This window comes from Peromyscus leucopus, chromosome 20 (genome assembly GCF_004664715.2).
Source record: "Peromyscus leucopus breed LL Stock chromosome 20, UCI_PerLeu_2.1, whole genome shotgun sequence".
NCBI classification, from domain to species: domain Eukaryota; kingdom Metazoa; phylum Chordata; class Mammalia; order Rodentia; family Cricetidae; genus Peromyscus; species Peromyscus leucopus.
Window position 1 is genome coordinate 42896407 of NC_051080.1, and position 22932 is coordinate 42919338.

The 22932-nt window shown below is 37.9% G+C and overlaps 1 protein-coding gene across 6 annotated transcripts in view; it reads left to right on the forward strand.

The window, feature by feature from the left end:
• Positions 1 to 22932, forward strand: part of Vps13b (vacuolar protein sorting 13 homolog B) — a 527154-nt gene that overhangs the window by 80519 nt on the left and 423703 nt on the right. For all 6 annotated transcript variants that reach the window (XM_028884474.1, XM_028884475.1, XM_028884476.1 and 3 more), the window contains one exon: positions 4666 to 4847. In XM_028884474.1, the coding sequence (XP_028740307.1) occupies positions 4666 to 4847 (182 nt within the window). The remainder of the gene's footprint in view (positions 1 to 4665; positions 4848 to 22932) is intronic.

Sequence of the window (22932 nt, forward strand, 5' to 3'; positions counted from 1 at the left end):
CAACTGTAACAAGACCTGAAAACCCTTCATCCATCTCTGGAATTTAAACATGGCTTAGCAAGGGTGAGTGTAGTCATTTGTAGGCCTGACTAAAGTTACAAATTCTAAAACGCAAGTCAGCTGTCTGATGTATAGAAGTCAATGAATTTAACGTTATTTACCAACCCGATAAATTTTCAGTAGAATTCCTTCACTGTTTTTTGCTACATTAAAGATTGTTTTCATCTTAGCTTTAGTGGAACTATAGATTTACTCCCTAGATATATGTATGTCTTTTCCATCTGCCCTTGGACTCTGTAGGATGTGGTCTTTTGTTCCAGGTTTCAACTGTGTTATACATAACAATAATTCTTTGTTGTATTTTTAAGTGGCATCATGTATATAGATAGACCTTATTTTGTTTCTCAATTCACATTTAAAAAATGAATTCACAATAGCAATTTATAAGAACATTACAAGAGAAAGCTCTGGTCTTATTCATAGTCCATGACAACAACATACTTGTATTACACATTCTCACTTACACATTTTTAACAAATTATAAGTAATTGACTTGCATTTTTATTTGCACAGACAGTTCATACATTTTTATAGTGATGTTTGTCTGCTTTAAGATTATCTTAATGCAAGGTCTATTATGAATCTTTAAAAGTTATTTTTAATATACAATGTAGTAATTAAAAAAATAATTTTATTAGCATATATTATCAAAATACCGATTTTCCTGATGACAGGTTCCTAAATCCTTTGAGTTGGTCAGTCTTTCTCTTTCCTCATTCTTCTGGATTTGTTCTTTGCTTCACTTGTACTATTTTGCTTCCACTAATTCCTTCTCCACTGATAAAGTCTCTTTTTGAAACAAGGCCTTTCTCTAGTTCTCTGACTGTTCTGGAATTCACTATGTAGGCCAGGCTAGCCTTGAACTCTGAGATCCATCTGCTTCTCCCTTCCAAGTGCTGGACTTAAGGGCATGTACCCTACATCTGGCTTAAATGTTTTCATTTCTTAGTATGACAGGATGTAATGTCTACAGTGTCCTTACACTGGTGGTGTTGAGAGCAGGATGTTTAGATGCACTGCCCAGGACCTTGACCTTGCAGTGCGTCACCATGCAGCATTGGAAGAGCAGCTGAGAACAACACACACTCTAACTCCAATGTAACTTATTCGGAGGAAGCTGGCTGGCACATGTTCATCCATTTCCAAACTAACTGTTGTCACTGCAGTGCATAAGGTCGATGCATAGCGTCTGCGTGTATGTTCATTTTTGGAAAGTGGTTGTCTGGGGTAGAGGAGTGTACTGGGAGTAGAGAGTATACACTTTCATTTATCCTATCATTTAATTTTTAAAAGGAGCTTAAAAGGTTTTACTTTGAGTATGAAGTGCTTATGTCAGTTAAGTAACCATTCTATAAAACAAACAAAAAACACAATTTTTCATGTTTAACCTATCTCGTAAGTTAGTAAGATTTTGTATTGACTCTATTTTGGAAAAAAAAATGACCTAATCTTTATTGTACATGATATGAGCAATAACAAAAATAAATTTTTGGAATCAGTCTGTTTTCAGCCCAGCTGTTGATGAAAATAGTTTTTTTAAATTTCTGTGAAGTGTGTCTTAGAGTGGGTGACCATGCCTGCAGTGTGCATATGGCAGACGTTTAATGCTATCTGTTTTGAAATTGAGTGGATTGTTTTATTTCTTGACATGCAATAGGAAGAACCACACTGCTGAATTTCATTTTTATGTATTAAAAGCAAGAATTTTAAAAATAGAAATTATATTGTCACAGAAATTTGATTGCATCTGTATTATAATTTGACAGGAAATGGCAGATCACAGTCTTTTAAATTATAATTAGGGTATATTCATTTAAAGTGTTTGCTACCATGCAATTAAGATCTACTTGTTTCATTTCCTTCAATTTATCCTGGAATTTGTCCAAGTTGAGTTTTAATGAGTTTTTTATCCACTAGTTACACTAGGATTTATTTTTCCTTAGAGAGTAATGTTTGAATTGATAGTTTTAAAATCTATTTTGTAAAATGAACATATATTCAGACCAAGATTTCTAGTGTATTTGAACACTAGACATTTGCCAAATTAATGACTTTATATTAACCAACAGAACTATTAAAATACATCGTAGTGATATTTTAAGACAAGTCAGAACTTGTTAGCTGCTTTTGTATGCTTTTAGATTGAGTTGTTTTGTTTTAAATAAATGTGTAGTGGTATAAATCACAAGGAAAAGTCACACTTTTATTGTATATTTGCACTGACATTTTAAAGAGTCCCCCAAGGAACTTTAAGTTGTAAAATCTATTGATCTTTAAAATTTTTCTGAAGCAAAGATAATATAACATGAAGATTTGGTGAACTGGGCAGTAGAAACACCAACATTGGTTACTTTCCCTTGCTTTGTAACCTATGAAATATAATTTAAACTTGACAAAAGAAAGAGAAAAGCCTTCCCTATTGATACTGTTCTGTCACAACAGTAGGTACATTGTGTCAGTTACTGTGTGTTGCCAAATCACTTTAAATTTGTTTAGTTTAGTTTAAATACTAATTTAAAAGAGGTGTAGTAAACTATACTTTTGTTTGTAATTGTTTTACTGAAAAAGAAAAACCTTCAAAATGTCATGTGTGTATGGCAAAATTACCTTGCTTTATTATTGAAAAATGACTTGTGCAAATTGTATTTTCTCTGATAATAAATCTGAAGAAAAGAATTACTCTTCAACCTTGGCAAACAATAAATGTAGAATAATTAAATTGTTTTTGAATTTGCATATGGTTTTTATTCAAACCACTGTAATTCATTGGGAATCATTTGACATTACATCTGATGGTTTGAAAGTCATCGTATTGTATAAAGTATGTAAATTTATTCTGAGATAATAAAGTCCCATTTGTATCAGTATCAAATATCCCCTCTGTAATTTCATCTTACAGTATGGTGCTCTTTTAGGAGCATGACTTTGGTTGTACTCCTGTGCCCAGTGCTGTGTTGAGATGAAAGTGCATTGTCTAGGTTTGTGACACATTTTTCATAATGTTGACGATTCAGTTGTTTGTGTCCCCCGTCCGCCCCCCCAAGACAGGGTTTCTCTGTGTAGCCCTGGCTGTCCTGGAACTCACTCTGTAGACCAGGCTGGCCTTGAACTCACAGAGATCCGCCTGCCTCTGCCTCCAGAGTGCTGGGATTAAAGGCGTGCGCTACCATGTCTGGCACTTGGGGGTTTTGTAATTTGTTCTTGAATCTAATCCGTTTAATGACACTAGATATCCTTTTGGTGATATGGAGTCGAGTGCTGGGATTAAAGGCGTGTGCCACCACCACCTGGCTTGTGTTCTTTATTAGTGTTAGTAGTAATAGGATTTTTATTTGTCCAGGAATCCAAATGGAAATCTGAGAAAGTAGTAAAGAGAAGCAGCTGTCTGTTTTGAAACTCTCAGGAAATGAAAAAAAAAAAAAATTAGAAAAGGGTCCACATTAGAATAAATACCGTTCTGTGAATTCTGTTTGATTCTAACTTTTCCATTCTGATGACCAAAGTTCTGTTTATTTGGTGTAAAGAATCATGTGTGCAGTGTACATTTATTTTCTGGTTCATTCACTTTAGTGCCTTGACTGTTGGATTTTTGAGACAGGACAGTCTTGGCTGTTCTGGAACTTGCTCTGTAGACAAGGTTGGCCTCTACTCACAGAGATGTGCTGCCTCTGCTTCCTGAGTGGTGAGATGAAAGGTGTGTGCCACCATTGCCTGGCATATCTTAATTTTTATGGCAAAGCATGATCAAGACTGTGGATTGAAAGGTAAATTTAGGTAGAATTCTTTGATGCTGATGAATATTGGAAAGCTGTGAGGACTTGTGGTGGTTATTTTAATGTGTAACTGGATATTTTGTTATCTGGCATGCCAATTAAGAGGTAGGCCATTCTAGTGCTTATCTTCCCATTGCTGTTTTGATTTTTTCTTTCTGAGGGAGGATAATGGCCACTTGAAGCCATGTTCCTGGAATGCCATAGGGGATTTTTCTCCTTTTTTTTAAAGCAAAATTTAGCATTTTAATAATTTAACAGTACACAATTCAGTGCTTTTTAGTATTTTTTATAATGTGGCAATTATCCTCCCTTTTTAATTAAAAAATTTTAAAACTGCAAAAAGTAAAAAAAAAATCATGAGTGTGGGAAATGGTTTAGATAGTAAAGTGCTTGCTGCACATGAGGATCTGAGTTCTGATCCACAGAACACACATCATTTGGATATGGCAATGCCTCCCTGAAATTACCAACTTCACTGATGGGACTGGAAGGTGGTGGTGGTGGGGGCTGTGGGAGGAGGATCCTCGGGACTTGCTGGCTACTCCGCCCAGTCTAGCCTAATTGGTGAGTTTCAGGTTCAGTGAGAGGCCATCTCAGAAAGTAAAGTGTAGAGTGATTGAGGAAGACACCTGACATTGACTTCTGACTTCCCTCTCAACACACATGTACATATGTAAAAAATACATGAACATAATACATGAGTATATGCACATAGATGCTTACCATACATTTTTAATGTATAACTTTTCCCTTTTGTAGCATAATTTCTCTGTGTTGTGTATAAACACTACTTACTTATTTGTATGATTTTTCTTTCTACTTTTATGTATAGGACCAAAAGATCTCAGACCGTTGTAACTGAAGGTATTTTTGAACTCCCACATCTCACAATTCAAGCAACAAGAGCACAGACCCTTCTGCTGCAAGCCATATATCAGAGTTGGTCTCATGCCGGACACCCCAGCTCTTCAACAGTGAGTGAAGCTTTGATGACTGAGGTCTTCCAGACTGCAGGTAAGAGCATGCTTTTCCTCTTAAGGAAAGTCTATTTTAGAGGTGACTAATATTCAAATCCCTGTGTCCAGCAAGCTCAACTTAAGGTATATTTCTATGAAAGTAGATATTTACTTGACTGATATTTATACCACATTTTTAGAAACCACTTATCATTTCATGGCATCTAGACTGATTTCTTAAATTGGCAATTATAAGTAATGTTCCTCAGTGCACATGAATGTTCTGGTGTCTCTGTTTATTTGCTAGGTCATATATGTCTAGAGATATATCCATTTCTTTTGGAGTTTCTGGTTTATTGAAATATGAGTTTTTAAATTATTCTTCAGTGATCCTTTACACCTCATTTGTGTCTGCTATGATGTACCCTTTTCCTTCTCTAATATTTGTCTTCACTGTTTCGTTTTCTTAGTTTGGTTAAGAGTGTGCCAATCTTGTGTATCATTTTAAAGATCCATCTCTTTGTTTCACTGATTTTTTTTAAACACTATTTTAACTACTTTTTATCATTTATTATTTCTTTCCATCTTGTGGGTTTGGGTTTGACCTGTTTTTGAGTTTCTAAGACCTTAGTTACATGTGTATGCTATTTAGTTGAGTGCTTTCTTACTTAAGTATAGCTACTCATATCTATAAAGTTGTCTCTGAGAACCACCTTTGCTGTTTAAGTTAGATTTTCTTTGATTCTAGGAAGTTTTTGTTTCCTCTGTGATCTTCTTTAGTGACATACTTGCCATTCCAAAATCAAATTTTCAATTTCTTTGTGTTTTTGTAATTTCTTTTGCTGTTTGGTTATAATTTTATTCAATTATGATACAATAAAGGTCATGAAGTTTAGTATTTTTGTGTTTGTTTGGCCTCAATGTGATGTATTTTAGAGAAAATTTCATAAGCTTTCTAGTATAGTCTCTTCTTGTTAGAGTTCTATAAGGAGGATTGGGAATGGGGGCTCTAACTCACTAGGTGTCATCACATGGCAGTAGACAGGAGGACATTTGTCTGTCTGTCGTCTTTTGTTCTCTTTCTAGGCTGGCCTCACACTTGGGATCCTACTTCCATTTCCTCCTAAGTGCCAGGATTGCACGTGTGCAGCCTTGCCAAGCCTCTCTCTTCCTTTATGGCACTGACATCGAGTCTTGGGGGCCTACTTTGATGGTATTGTCATTCTGTTCACATCATGCTTTGCATGCATTTCAAGTTCATGACCTGATGAAGTTTCTGTCCTCTCAGTACCTCACAGAGGGGGCTAAACTCCAGGATGTCAACCCTTGTAGAATACACTGGTATCATATGCAACTCTAGCTGAGTTTCCATGTCCATGTAAGCTCATTGTGTTTCAAGGCCATTCAAAATTTTATTATTTCTTTCACTCTTGAGATTATAATACAATTATATCATTTATCCCTTCCCTTTTCTTCCTTCTTGTTGTCTTTCAAATTTTTCATTAGTTGTCATGTGGATGTCTGTATGTGTCTGTACAAACATATTCCTAACCTGCTCAGTCTGTACAATGTTACTTGTATGTATGTTTTCAGGGTATTTGGTATTGGATAATCAGTTAGTGGGTGCTTCTGAATTCTGAGGTTGGCTGAGGCTTTTCATGAAAGTACTGTTATAATTGAAAATACCTTGTTTATTTTTCACATTTTTATGTCAAGTGATAGTCTCTCTGGAGGTCTTGTTTTCTTTACTGTTTACTGCCTATGGTATTCATGAAATATTAAAATTTTTATTTTTGTGAATTGGTTCAAATAGCCTAAAAATGGTTAGTAGACTTAGGGGCATTGATTTTCCTTTATAATGTTTCTTTTTTTCTAAGCAAATTTACTTTCTCTTTCCCTTTATGAATTTATAATATGAGCTGTAACATAAAAAGAAGCATTTTGGAAATTCTCCTAAAGGGATGTGTTAATGTTTTGTAACCTGGTGTATCATAAGCTCTTAGTTTAGTGGAACTAATGTTTTAAAGACTGAGGAACTGGGCAAATGGGATTGTTAGAAAATGTTACCTCTTTTCTATGTACCTGAAAAAAAAATGAAACAAGTCATCTAAAACACTTAAAATAGTATGGGAGCACACAAAAGCTTCCTAGTGAGATTTGAGCTTGCTTTGCACAGCAGGGCTGCATTAGGGGATGGCTTGACCACATGCATGGTCACCAGGTGTCTGAGATGGTCTGCACTTGGCTGTGATGGGGGGAGGTCTTTTACTCCACTCCTTGGCATTCCTTTAAAAGCCCTTTAGTAGAGACAGAAGTGGCTGGTGGGTTTTGACCCAGGCCCTCCCGAGGCTATCGTATGTTTCTGTCTCTCTCTTCTGTATTTTTATCTATATATTCCTCATTCCTCCTTGCTCAAGAGTACCCTGGGGGAAACAGTGTGTGACTAAGATTTTAGCATACCAGATGCAGAGATCCATGGCCAGGCACCAGAAGTCCAGTTGATGAGAGAGAGGAGGGATTCTGTGAGCAAGGGACATTGAGATCACTATGAGAAAATGTACAGAGATAGCCAGCCAAACTAGTGGAAATGCATGAACTGTGGACCAGTAGCTGAGGAGCCCCATGGTACTTGGCTAGGCCCTTAGATAGGCGAGATAGCTGTTTAGCTTGAACTGTTTAGGGGGCTCCTAGGCAGTGGAATCGGGACCCGTTCCTGGTGCATGAGCCGGCTTTTTGGAGCCTAGTGCCTATGGCGGAATGCTTTGGACAGCCTTGGTGCAGGGGACAGGGGCTTGGACCTGTCTCAACTGAATGTGCCAGGCTCTGCTGACTCTCCATGGGAGACCTTGCCTTGGAGGAGGTGGGAGTGGGGGTGGGTTGTGGAGGAAGGCTCGGGGGTGGGAGGAGGGAGGAGAGGGAAATCTGTGGTTGGTATGTAAAATGAGTAGAAAATTTCTTAATAATAATAATAAAAGAAATCTGAAAAAAAAGATTTTAGCATACCATTTTCAAAGTTTACCTGTAGTATAGAACGTATCATCACTTAATCCTTTTTCTATTGCTATGACAAAATTGTTTGGGTTCATTACAGTTTGAAGAGATTGATTTTGCTCACAACTTTGGTGGCTAGAGGTTTCAGTGTGGAGTGCACGTCCTGCTTTCCTCCGTCAGGGACCCTTCTGGGTGTGTCACAGGTTGTAGAGAGACAGAAGGGAACATGGCTAGCTCCCTGGTGCAGCAGGGAGAGCTCCTTTGTCTGCAGTTCATGTTGAATCCACTTGTAAGAATCAGCTCCTCCTGAAGTCAGCAGCACCCTTCCCGAGAGCACATTACACTCTGATCTCCATTCCTTTTCAAAAGGTTTATTTATTTTTATTTTATGTGTATGAGTGTTATCTCTGAATGTATTTAAGTGTACCATGTGCATGGGTGTACCTGAGGAGACCAGAAGAGGGTGGTGGTCCCCTGGAGCTAGAGTTCATGGCAGTTGTGAGCTGCTGTGTGGGTGCTGGGAACTGAACCTGGGTCCTCTGCAAGAGCAGCTGGTGCTCTCAACTCCTGAGCCATTCTCCAGTTCTTAATGGTTTCACCCTTTAGCTTTAACATTGCCGCACTGGTGACCATATTTCCAGCATGTGAAACTTGGTGGATCACACTCAAGCGTGCATGCCTGTTACTGTAGAGTGCCATTGTGTGTGTATTTCACATTTTGTTCATCACTTGGTATATATTTGATTGTTAATCTTGCTGACTATTATGCAGTGTTGTTATACTTTCATACAAGTTCATACAAACACATACTGTCATTTCTCCATAGTATATTACTAAGAGTAGAATTACCGGAATTCTATTATTGGGAAGTCATTCTGTATTTAATCTTTCGAAGAACTGCCAAACTTTCCAAATATGTAACTGTTATATAATCTTATTGGTGTGTGTGTGTGGTGGTGTACCAACCTCTCCACATCTTTGTCATATTTTAATCTGTAAGGTTGGTGCTGCCGTCATTGTCAAGTGGTGTACTTGAGGCTTGATTTTTTTTTCTCCCATGAATAATGATGCTGAGCACATTGTTAGGTATCTATTTGCTATTTATATATTTTTCACTGAAAAATGTCGGAGTTTTTTGCTTTTAAAATGATTATCCTTTTGAATTGTGTAAATTCTTTTATATTTTGATTATAATACCCTTATGGTTTTCAAACATTTTCTACTACTTTATGAGTTCTTCTCATTTTTCTGAAACAAGTTGTTCCTAAACCCACATACATTCATGTCCAAGCAACTTGTTATAGATTAACAGAGTGTAAGCAAGCGGGTATTTTTCTCAGACAGTTCTTTTACTGGCAGGCTGCATATTGTGGTTACAAAAAAAGGATTAATCACTTTATTACTTATATAAGAAATCTTAAAAGAATCACAAACCTAAACTTTCATCTATGAAAAATAATCAGTCAGCTCTACTTTAAATCTTTAGGGTGCATACCTATTCATCAACAGTTTTGTATGTCAGGAGATTGAGGGCAAAAATGGGTACAAGGAATTAATCATCATCTTTGATCACCAACGAATCCTAGCAAGGAAAGTACATTAGCTAATAATAATTGGGCTGCTTTGTTTTTGATCCCTGACCTTAATGAGTCCCTCAGCAATGTGTCCTTGTCAGCTTTAGACGTTTTCGAGAGTTTTTCATCTTAAAGCTATTATCAAAACATCTTAATCTAACCTGAAGTCATTCTAAGATTCGTTTGAGCTATGATGCACTCTGAATCCTGTAAACACATCCCCCAACATTAAGATTAAAAGAACTGAAGCCAACCTGGCTCCTGGAACTCAATTATTTTTCTTAATTATTAGCCTAAGGCACAGTCTATACAGCTCCTCAATAGAAACTTATGTCTTCTAGCTGTGTGACATTTCCTTGTTTTATGTTTTATCCTCTGCAGCCTCTGCTTTATCATAGACAGGGCAACATGTTATCCTACCTTAACCTATGTTTTCCACTGAACTAACCTCTATCATAATCCTTTACTATATTTATTAAAAACTCAATCATCAAAATCCTTCTTAAACTAACACTATTACTGTATAAAATCATTGCTTCAGTTAAACAACACAGCTTAAGAGGAAATCATCTTCATAATAATCCACAGGTAAAAATGCCCAGTAGAACAGGGTATTCCCAAGAGATGATCGATCATACTGCACTAAGGGGAGTGGGGATCCCCACGCCCATTCACACCATGCCAGACAGCAGAGGAAAGTGGCAGCGGCAAACATGCAAAGACCCAGCAGTAGCAAGAAATACTCTGGAGCTGAGGCTCTTGGGGTCTGTCCGAGATTCATCCATCAGGGTTCTGTTTCTTGGTGGGCCCATCCCCTGAAGTCAGTTGCCATTTGGTGCTCCTGAGATGGCCACTGACAGGTTCTCTCTGCCCAAATGACTAGCTTGTGTCGAGTTGACATATAAACTAGCTACTACAGTCAGGTAATATGAGTATTTTTCCTTTTTAATATTAAAATTTAGGAGAGATGACTTAATTGGAGTGTGATAATCCATCTTTTAAATACCATTTTCTTTCTTTAAAAACAAACAGACAGACAGACAGACAGACAAACACTGATCCTGGAGACTGCAGAGCTTCACAGGTTCTCTACTACTGAGCCATATCTCCATTTTCTTAGTTTGTTGTTTGTTTCATTGAACTGAGAGGTTAATTCTCTCATCTTCAAAATGGGTGGTAGAATTATTATAGCTTCTTGTGATTACTATATATTATCTCTGGAGGTGACATTTTTCTTGTCTTGAACGTAGAATCTTGCCAGGAGTCTTCTATGTGGGGTATTCCCTATGGAAGTGGTTCTAGGGGATAAATTCCTAGAGATTTCTGTTTTCCTTGGAGTCTATTTGATTCAGTGTTTTAGCTGAGCAGATAGAGGATAGGTACAGCTGCATTAAAAGAACAAGGAGAGAAAACAATTTGGATAGAAGACAGTGATGTTGATACGAGAAGAACACAATTCAAGAGGTTGGTTATGTTTTGTTTGAACTTAGAGAAAAAAGTCTTCGTTGGTGTCTCTTTAATATGCTTGATTTCAAGGTGCCAAACAGAGCTCATGAAACCTGTGATGAAACACATGTTCTCAGTTTTCCTACAGAGTCCAAAGGGGAGTGCCGCAGCGCACGTGCAAACGGGTGTGACAGTGCAGTGGCTGACAGAGATAAGAAACCCCGTTCTTTCTTGTTCATGTATTTTACAGCTGTCTGCTAAGCATTCTCCTCTGTGAGCTGCATAATGGAAGGAGCGGACACCACAAGCTGTACTTGAATACTCGGAGTTGGCTCACCTATTTTAGGATGACTTTTCTTATACATTAATTCAGTTGGCTTTTTACCAGTGATATTGTTGTTGGCAGGCTATAGATTCTGTTCTACACATGGAAAAATTTATGGTCAAAGTGATGTAGTGTTTTTTCCCCCCTGAAATATTATATCATAGCTATTCACTAAGTCAGTTTTTGAAGTAAGATCTTTGGATCTTTCTTTTATTATTTTTATTGTTTCAAATTATTTTCCTGGTGTATGAGACCTGAAATAACTGGCAAAGATTAATATCTGGTAACCCATTAGAAATTATTTAATGAATGTCTAGTGAATACTTGTAGTTCATTTAAAATGTAATTTAAAAGAATGTATTAGAATTGTAATGTTTGGGCTTAATTTTTAATACTAATTGGGATCATTATTTTATGTAATTTTGTTGTTAATATTTCTGATAGTCATCAAAACAGAATTAATAATTCTTGTCATTTTTCCTGAAGATAAAATACAAAGTTACATGTGAACTTGGTTTGCCATGGAAAACAAAAACTTTCTATTTAGATAGTTCTTTATTTTGTTGGCTTAGTTCCATTGATCTGATATTTTCAAGGAATTAATTTACAGATTTAAAAAGGTATAAAATAATGATCAAATGGATACTTGACTCCCCCATTTAAGTGATGTCTTAATGTTAAAATAAAAATCTATTCCAGAAAGTAACTGTAAAAGTATTTTATGCAAGATTTCATATGGGATACCTTAATGGTTGAATAATAAATTTTACCTCATAAAAATGAAATTCAATAATACAGTAGCTTTCTCAGCTCAGTAGCATCTGGTCTATTCTCATGAGAGCCAATATTTTCCAACTCATTAGGATCATGTCATTCTGTATGTCGTCAACATTGACTTAGCCAAGCTACCTTTACTTACACAACCGCCAAGCTATTAAATAGGTCTCTTGTGGAGTGAAGTCAAATATTCCTTTTACTTTACTTCTGTCTTAGAAGAGAGGAAGAAAATATACATACTGTAACATTTAAACATCTGGTTTAAAACCACATCAGTGTAACTCTGAGCAAATTTACAGATTTGGTATTCTTCCCAGGTGTGCATATAAAAAGGATTTTGGAATTATTGAATACTCTTAAACCACTTAGAAAACAACTGAGGGATAGTGAGATGTTTTTTTCTGTTTCTCTCTTTTCAAAGTATTTTCTTTGTCCCCACATCTGAAAACGTCTTAAGTGTTCCACTGTACATATTTTTGATTTGTTTAAAAAATATCTTGCTGTATAGTGACATTAGCTATGAATATTTATTTAATAATAAAAACACTGAATTGAGTTATATTTATGTTCCAATGGAAAGATGAGCACTTCTTTTCTTCCTTCTCCTTCATCTTTGTTGTCTTTTTGATATCACCAAGACTGGCCTCTTATCTTGTAATGATACTTTCTCACCTCTAGAGTGCTTAGATTATAGGCATTAGTTATTATGCTCCGCTAAAGCTTCTTGATATTTAAATTTAAACAAAAAGCCATTACCTTTTGCAAATTTTGCAAAAAATATATTTATGTGTTTATTAGCGTGTTTCCATGACTGTGAGTGTGTAATCTACATGTATGTAATATATGCAGGTGAGCATATGGCTACACATGCATTCAGAGTCCATAAAGGACTTGAGTGTTTTCTCCATCACTCCCCACCTCACTGACTTGAGACTTGGAGTGTTGCTTGGCTGGCTGGCTGTCCTGTGAGTCTGGGAATCTGCTTCTCTCTGCACCCCAGTTGTTGAGGTAGAAGCATGATCAGCTATGCCCAGTCTCTGTAATGGTATTTGTGTGCTGGGATTCGAATTCACCTCCTTATGCTTTCAGAGCAAGAGTTCTTACTCATTGAACCGTCTCCTCAGTGTTGTGAATTTTAAAATGTCTATGTATGTTGTTCTTGTTACCTTACTATTGCTGTGATAAAACACCATAACTAAAGCAACTTACAGAAGAAGGAAGATTTATTTTAGCCAGTAGTTCTAGAGAGATGAGCTCCATCATGGTGGAGAAGTGTGACATGTGGCAGATATGGAGGCCAGGTCAAGAAAGCCAGGAGCGGACATCTTAAACGACAAGCGTGAAGCAGAGAGTGAACTGGAATGGCAGACTTTTCCTGCAGTGACACACTTCCTCCTGTGGAGTGGTGCCCCAGCCCTCCCCGCTCAAACAGCACCATCAACTGTTCAGATAGGTAGACTGTGGGGAACATTTCCCATCCAAACCTCCATATGTATACACATGTGTACACACACACACACACACACACACACACATACACACACACACACACACACATTCATACTATAAATATTTGAACATCATGCTTCTTTCAATTGAATTCCTGTCTGGGCATTGAGAATCCATTCATCAATCATGTTATCACCACTAATAAATCTATTAAAAATGAATAATTTATGTAGGTCTCAAGGACTGATTTTGGATGTTAATAAGGTATGTGTAGCTTAGTTTCTTATGGTATTTTCATTTAGACATTTGATAATGTTTCTAAAGTATTGTTGTTTTTTCAGATATATTTTAGCTCAAGAATGGCTTCTTTTTGGGGGGACGGGGTGGTGCGTCATCATCAAAAGGGATTGGGTGAATGATTGAATAATTTCAAGTAGGAGAACATAACCTTTATAAAATTGGAGTCTACTGTGAAGACTTGAGAAAAACTCAAATTCTTAAGTATTTCACTGGGCTTTTGAAAAACATGCAATTTTTGTCTTTATTATGATTTGTTAGTCTTACAGAAAATCTTTTATAAATATCAAGAGTATATTTTAATATGTATGTTGATAATGATGTAACTATAGAAGAATGTGTTAAATTTGTTAAGAAAACATGTTTTTTTTTTGCCTACAAAAATACTGTATTGATTATTTGCTTATTAACTTAAAATGTACTTGTCAGTTCTGTTAACTAAATAAACTTGAAAATATGTATTATGTCATATGCTTAGTTTTAGGGACAGTTAGTTAACCACAAATAGACATGGTTGTAGTATGTTTTGTATCAGCTCTGACAGGATCAAGTATGACTAAAGATACACAGTGGTTACTTCCACAAGCTATGGGATAGGCCAGTGCACACCACGATAGGCCAGTGCACACCGTCAGTGGCGCTTCCGACAACTCGTCCCACCTGGGCAGCTTCAACCAGCAGCCGCAGGCGCCATCTTAGTCCTGGGATGACGCATGTGTCTGAGGTTGAGGTGCTGCTAGTCTGTGTTGAGTGCTCTGGGGAGGATCTTGCCCCGCCCCGCCCCTCGGTGGCTGGTCTGCAGCTCCAGTTCTGCCTCTGTCACCATTATGAACCCTCTCCCTCCTGCTCTTCCTCTCTCTTCCTCTTTCCCTCCCCCTTCCCTCTGCCTCCTTTCTCTTCCTCCTCCTCCTCCTCCTCCTCCTCCTCCTCTCCTCCTCCTCCTTCTTTACGAATAGTCTCTTGTGTGTCAGTCTCCTTTGAATACGGACAGTTACTCAGTGTAAGACTATTCCTGGAGTGAGACGTACTGGGAGGGGTGGGCACAAGGCATCTATCTTTTCATTTACCATCTACCAGAAGACAAGACTTCTGGCAGCCATTCTGCTCACATCTGAATGCAATCTTGAAGGTGTTTGCCGCCTGCTTTGAACTCATACATACTTCTGGCTGGATTCTTGCCCACTGCTTGTATGTCTTATACTAGTCCTCCACATGGTCAGAGTGAGCCTGTACTAGAACCGGAAAAAGGGAAAAGGAATTGGTTTGCCATCTGCCCAGAGTGGAAATTTCTTCCTGTGTCAGTATATTCTGGGTCTCTGGTGTTCAGTATTTCTAGTGGACCATCTTACTAAATACTGACACACTGGATTATGGAATGGAGCATTAGATGTGACCTGATTTGGTTTGCAGGCAGCAAGGTGGAAGCAGTTTTGCTCTATGGAACCTATTACAGCACCTCTGTATATCATTACCAGCTTTTAGACTTAGGATTCCTTTTCAGAGAGCAGAAGCTGGCTGCCACTGCCACAGAGGGGTTTAGGTTATCACCTTTAGTTATCAGATACAAAGGGAGCTTTGGGTCTACAGACATAATTTGAGATGTTTTTGTATAATGTGCTCAGACTGCATGAAATATGCGTTCTCTCTATCAGTATACCATATAATAATTATTAATGACATGATGTCAGCAGCTAACCACCAGTGGTAAGTTAGTCCACCATTATCTGAGAACTGCAGTACTGAAAAATAAAATCCATGCTTCAGGTCTGTAATGTTTTTTTTTTTTTTTTTTTTTTTTTTTCTTCTGTGTATCGCAAATTACTTATTACTGCTTTTCCTTTCCCGGTTCACTAATTAAGATTATATAATCACTATTTTCTAAAGTTCTCAGTGTTTTCTCTGTCCTGTTTCTATTAGTGTGTTTCAATCATTCCATTATAAATGATAGCAGGGGTGAGTAGAGGACAACAGTGACTTACTTTAAAGTGTTATGTTTTTTCCTGCTTAGATAGGACCTTCCACAGTCTGTAACGGGAGTGGTGATGGCGAACCCCTTGTTCACCTGTGCAGAGGGAAGAAGTCATCTGGCATTTCTCCATTAAGTGAGAATGCCAGCTTTGATTTTCTTTCAGAGGTCCTTGTGGGACTGAGGGAAGTCCCTTTTCTTCTGAGTTTGTTGTGCCGTACATTTCAGCTGACCTCCCTAGTGCATTTCTGCTTCCTGAAGGTTCTTTTTGCAATACTAGCCCTGGTTTGTGTTGAATCAACAACAACAACAACAACAAAAAAAGATAGCTTTGCTTAAATATACTTTTTTTCCTTGTTGACATAATGTTATCAGTGAGTTTCTCAGCATCCACTCTTCTTTTGTTCTCATTAGACTTTGTTCCTTTTAGAGAATTCATCTTTCTGCCCTGTCAAACTGTAATCCAGTTTTTGAGGAATTGATCTATAACTCAATTTCATTTTCCTCTTCTTTAATTCTATATTTATTAGTTGGAAGCCCTAATTGAGAACAATGAGATAGGAAAGAACGTTGCTTGTGCAAGTCAGAAATGATCCCCCTTCTCAGCTGTTTTCCATGGCAAGTGAGGTGTGATGCTATGAATTGTGAGTCTGTTGCATACTTCAGTTATGCTACATTATAACCAGGAAGATGGGAAATCGGAGGAAAAGAGACATGGTAGGTAAGAAAGAGAGGAGGAATCTCAGAGAAGTGGTGTGATAAAGCTGATGCCATTTGCAATCTCAGAATTTATCTAGTGCTCTTTCTTTCCTCTTAAAAAACAAAAGTAAAACGTGAACTCAAGTCTGGGCTGCTTCACTAGCTACACTGAATTCCGCTTTGGGCACAGCTTTGTTTGTAGTGCTGGAGACTGAACTTGGAACTTTACACATCATCTGAGTACCCTCAGCTGCCAATGTAGTCTAAAGCCTCCTGTAGCCATGTAGTTTCCAGTTACTGTAACCCTAATCTCCAGTCTGTTTAGGATGTTATTCTTTTTCTTCTCGGTCTTGCTAGTACTTTTATTGTGACATAAAGAATCTTGAAGGATACAGCTTGTCATAAAATGTAGGGTAAAAATCTTAACATGAAAACCATGTGAAATGATTGTGATACTATTTTTGGATACTAGTATTTGTAGCTTTGTTTTCCAGAATGATTATTGTTTCTCTCCTTTTATGTCTCTTCTCTTAGAGATATTCTTAGTCATACCATGAAGTTTCTAGGCTAAGTCAGACTTTCATATGCTCCAAATCTCACTTTTTCTTCTTTCAGATTTATTAGTCTTTTTTGTTGGTTTGACTTCTGTTTTTTTGAGGCGGGGTTTCTCTGTGTAGCCCTGGCTGTACTGGAACTCACTCTGTAGACAGGCCAGCCTCAAAATCATAGAAATCTGACTGCCTCTGCCTCTTCAGTGTTGGAATAAAGGTGTGTGCCACCCAAGCCCAGCCCAGGATTTATTAGTCTTAATAAGTATCCTCTGTAAATTCTTTTTTTTTTTTAATTCAGTCAAGCAAAGGTCACTCTTTCTTTCTTTGTAGTATTATGGATTATTATATCATGTCAGTCCAACAAATGTGTTTATTAAGTGTTTTCAAAGGTCTTTCAGTCTGGCTGAGAAATACATAATAACATGTATTTTGTTTGTGTGTGTGTGTGTGTGTGTGTGTGTGTGCGCGCGCGCGCGCGCATGCCACCAGTGAGATGCTACCTATAGAGGCCAGAGAAGGGAGTTAGATTTCCTGGGGAGGCTGAATTGCCTAAATTGGGTGCTGGGAATTGAGCTCAGATCATTGGGAAGAGCAGAGAGTGCTCTTAACTGGCGAGTTATCTCTCTATCCCTAACATGTATTTTTTTGATAGCCATCACTCTATTGCAGTAACTTTTTCCCTGTTCTGTAGTAAGATCTCACAAGCTAGTTCAGGCTGCCTTGAGCTTATAGTCCTCTTGCTCCATATCATAACCTTGGGATTAAAGGTTTGTCCCATCATGCCTGGCTTTGTCACAGTAACTTTGTGCTATGATTCTTTTCAATTTAGTTTTCTATGATAGATGATATTGTTATATGAATCATAAGCTATTCCTATTAGCTATCATTACTTGCTCTCAATACTTAGATTTAGTTGCATCTTTGTGTGGTTTGGGTATCAGGGTAACTGTAGCCTCATAAAAAGAATTTGGTAATATTCCTTCTGTTTCTATAGTGTGGAACAATTTGAAGAGTATTGGTATTAGCTCTTCTTTGAAAATCTGGTAGAATTCTGTGCTGAAACTTGTATTTGGGGCATAAATATTCAGAATTGAGAATTCATCTTGTCCGTTTTTTCCTGTGATAAATATGTAGTGTCCTTCCTGATCTCTTTCAATTGATTTTAGTTTGAAGTCTATTTTATTAGATATTAGGATAGCTATACCAGCTTGCTTCTTCAATCCATTTGATTGGAAAGTCTTCCCAGCCTTTTATTCTTAGGTGGTGTCTGTCTTTGACGTTGAGGTGTGTTTCTTGTATGCAGCAAATGGATAGATCTTGTTTTCGTATCCAGTCTCTTAGCCTGTGTCTTTTTATAGGTGAATTGAGACCATTGATATTGATGGATATTAATGACCAGTTATTGTTAATTCCTGTTATTTTTTGGTGATAGTGTTGTATGTTTCCCTTTGGTATTTGTTGGTATGTGACTATCTATTGCCTGTGTTTTCATGGGTGCATCTAACTTCCTTAGGTTGGATTTTTCCTTCAAGGGCTTTCTGTAGGGCTGGATTTGTGGAGAGATATTGTTTAAATCTGGTTTTATCGTGGAATGTTTTGTTTACTCTGTCTATGTTGATTGAGAGTTTTGCTGGGTATAATAGTCTGGGTTGGCATCCATGGTCTCTTAGTATCTGCATAACGTCTGTCCAGGACCTTCTGGCTTTTAGAGTCTCCATTGAGAATTCAGGTGTTATTCTTATGGGTCTGCCTTTATATGTTACTTGCCCCTTTTTCTTTGCAGCTCTTAATATTTTTTCTTTATTCTGTATGTTTAGTGGTTTGATTATAATGTGGTGAGGGAACTTATTTTTTGGATCAGTCCATTTAGTGTTCTGTAACCCTCCTGTATTTTTATAGGCATTTCTTTCTTTAGGTTGGGAAAGTTTTCTTCTATGATTTTGTTGAATATATTTTCTGTGCCCTTGAGTTGGTATTCTTCTCTTTCTTCTATCTCTATTATTCTTAGGTTTGGTCTTTCCATGGTGTCCCAAATTTCCTGGACATTTTGGGTCATGACTTTGTTGGCTTTCGTATTTTCTTTGAGTGATGAATCTATTTCTTCTATTGTATCTTCAGTGCCAGAGTTCCGCTCTTCCATCCCTTGCATTCTGTTGGTTATGCTTACATCTGTAGTTCCTGTTTGTTGACTCAGATTTTCCACTTCCAGCATTACCTCAGTTTGTGTCTTCTTTATTGACTCCATTTCAGTTTTGAAATCTTGAACGGTTTGTTTCCCTCACTTGTTTAATTGCTTTCTCTTGGCTTTCTTTAAGGGATTTACTGATTTCTTCCAATTTTTTGTTGGACTTTTTCTCGATTTCTTTAAGGGAATTTTTCATTTCCTTTTTAAAGATCTCTAATATCTTCTTAAAGTCATTTTTAAGGTCGATTTCTTCTGTGTCTTCTGTGTTGGGATGTTCAGGTCTTGCTGATGTAGGTTCTGGTGGAGCCTTATTGTATTTTTGCACTGGTGTCTACCCATCTCTTTCTCCACTTGGTGCAAGCGGTGTCTGTGTCTGAGGGAGCCTTTCCTAGTCTGATTGATACTTTGGTCCTGTGGGAGCTCTTGGTCTAGTTTGGGCTCTTGGTCTAATTGGTGCTGATGTACTCTTTGTCTCAGGGAGCAGCTCTTAGTCCAATTGGTGCTGGTGGGCTCTGTCTCAGGGAGTAGCTGCATTCTCGGAGGGTGGGTAGGTTTGGGAGGGGTGGGGCTTGTGAGTTACAGGGTCTGGTGGGGGATGGTGGTAGTCCAACCTGCCTGCAGGAGGTCTGCTGACTGGCCTGAAACTGGGATTGTAATGGGTGATGGTGTAGGGGCACAGGGTTGTTCCCCTGGGCCCAAAGCCTAGGGGCTGGGGTGTTCCGCTATGAGTATAAAAACTTAACCTCTTAGTCCAGTCGGGTGCTGGTGGGTTCTGTCTCAGGGAACAATTGCAGTCTTGGAGGGTGGATGGGATTGGGGGAGGTGGGGCCTGTGGGTTACAGGGTCTGGTGGGGGGTGATGGCAGTCTGACCTGTCTGCAGGAGGTCTGCCTGTTGGCCTGAGACTCGACTGCAGTGGGTGGTGGTGTGGGGGCACAGGGTTGTGCCCCTGGGCCCCACCTAGACAAAGACTCACCTCTTAGTCCAAATGGTGCTGGCGGGTTCTGTCTTAGGGAACAGTTCTATTTGATACTTATTTAAAACACTAGTTTTTATTAAGATTTTTATGAAAAAGTTACCATACTCATTCATGTGTTTACCATGTAACTCATAAAAATTGACTTAATCTGAGGATCAAGAACTCCTGGGCTTCAAGAAATTGTCACTATTAATTTATTTTCATTCTTCAGAAAATTATTATATTTTGAGAGGCGTGTGTGTATGTGTGTTTGTATAGGTGCAGGTGCCCTTGGAGGGCATAGGCATTGGATCACCTGGACCTGGAGTTACGGGCAGTTGTGAGCTGCCCTGTGTAGGTTTGTACATGAACTCAGGCCATCTGCAAAAGCAGTGTGTACTCTTAACCATGGGTCCATCTCTCCAGCCCCTGCTTTTTATTCTTTGAATCACTATTTTAAAAAAATGGTTTACCCCAAATACATGGGTTGATAATGGCATCTGACACTTCTGGCCTTACTTCAAAGACCTATGCTCATGATCAATCAATCATAAATTATTGACACATTCATCTTGTAAATACGTTCACAACATCCATTTTTCTCCAACTTTTTTCATTTTCTCATTGTCCTAAAGAAACTCCACCATAAAATCCCCCTTCAATTTTTTGTTTTTGTCTGCCATATAGCAAGGGAACTTTGGAAATGTAGATGTAATGAAGCTACCCCTATTAATTCAGGGGACTCAGATAGAAGTCTAGTCTGTCCTGCTGACTCCTGAAGAGAGGTGCTTCTCCTTGCCATGGGTTTGTCCCTTACCTTCTTTTGATTCTGTATTCTATTTCTCTTTTTAAAATTTATCAGTTTATCCTTCAGAGCCCAATTCCAGTGTTAGTTTCTTAAAGGAGCCTTCTTTAAATTTAAAATACTTTCCATGACTGTAGTCACTATGCCTTACTTGTTCCTCAGTTGCTAGTATTTCCTCAGCAAGTCATATTTACTTTGGATAATGTCTAGAGATTGTGTGTGTGTTTCAGAGTGTCAATAGTTAACTAATTCTACTAATTTTAAAAGAGTATGTCTTTTTTCTCCTGCTCTTCCACCTGTGATACCATTTGTGGTATAAAGAATATGAAGTTAAAAATCTGTATGTGTAGTAAATGAGCAAAGTTACCAGCTAAAGTTAAGTTAGGAAATTTAAGTTACTAAACATGGCAAATTGTTAAAGTAGATTTGCGATATGCTTTCATTGTCTTCAGTCCTCAAGACCATCGTCCCTACTCCTGGAATTTCACTAGCAGGACTCACAGGTTGACAGTATCCCTTGATGAGAGTTTCTCTAGCATTATAGTGAGGTCATGAAGGGAAAGACATGAGCAGACTGAGGAGACATGCTCCCTCTGCTCACTGCCTCCTTCCGGAGGATGTATTTCAGTTTTCTTCCTTTTACCAGCCACAAAAATGCAACAAATTCTGTGATGTTTCTGCCTAGGGTATTTCCTTCAATATCCAAGCAACCTCTGCTTTGCAAGTACCAAAATCCCAGGCTCCAAGAAGAAAAGCAGTTGTTTAATATAAACTATATATATATATATATATATATATATATATATTTTTTTTTTTTAAAGATTTATTTATTTATTATGTATACAGCATATATGACTGCAGGCCAGAAGAGGGCACCAGATCTCATTACAGATGGTTGTGAGCCACCATGTGGTTGCTGGGAATTGAACTCAGGACCTCTGGAAGAGCAGTCAGTGCTCTTAACCTCTGAGCCATCTCTCCAGCCCCAACTATATTTTAATTGGTATAAAATCTAGGCACAATCAATTAGTCTTATCTGTCAGAGAATGGGGTAAATGAAGTTCCTGCATGCTGCCATCCACTCTTTTTTGTTTCTACATTTTATTCATCCAACAGTAATGTTTTAGATGTATCTGGGTTAATAAAATGTTAATTATTTTACCTATCTTTATTTAATACCATGAATGTGTTACAACTTTTAAATTATGTAGGTGACTGCCATACAGTTTTATTACATAGCACTGGCTTAGAAAGTGAGGTGATGATGTTCTACATATTGTTAAAGTTGAAGAGTTTAAACTTTAGGCTATTACTAAGAAGAAAGTGTGGCTGTATTTGTTACTTTTTATCACTAACAAAAATACCTGACAGACCCAACTTAATGGAGGGGTGAACTTGGTTCAGGGGTTTAGAGGTATTTCAGAAGTTCATTACTTCTGGGCAAGGCCCAGTGTTCGGAGCCACTTTGTCTGTGACCCTGGGAGCATGGGCTAGGGGTTTTTCACTTAGTGGCAGACTTGGGAAGCAGAGTCAGTTTGGAAGAAGGAGCTGGTATGACTTTTAAAGGTTTGCCCCTAACTACCTACTTTAACCGGCTTCTAACATAGTCCCCTAAATGACAGCCATCTTAGGAATAGGTGTTTAAAAGATAAGGCTGTTGGAGACTTTAGATTCAAACTGTAACAATGACTGAAGGTGACACATTTGCTTCTCTTTCTTCTTCACTGTCTTGCAACTAACTTTGTGGCAAAATTAGTTTGCTGGCCCATCTGGTCTACTCTTTTGACAGTCCTCAAACTAACCGTGTATCTTGGCATTTAAAACTGCCAAAGGGTTTCAAAAACATACAACAACAACAACAACAATTTGGCAGAGATCATATGCAGTCTAAAATATTTATTGTTGGCTCATGGTAGAAAAGGTTTACTGACTCATAGTTCATCTCCACTGCTTTTTCCCTGTAATAACCCTAGGGGTGACCAAAAGGACATTGCCCCTTTGTAATGAAAGTTGTGTTTATTAGTAGTCTATTTCATTATTGAGTAATGTGGATTACAACTATTTGAGTGGTTGACAATATTAGGTGTCTGTGGATTGATAAGGTGTTTAGAGCATCATTCC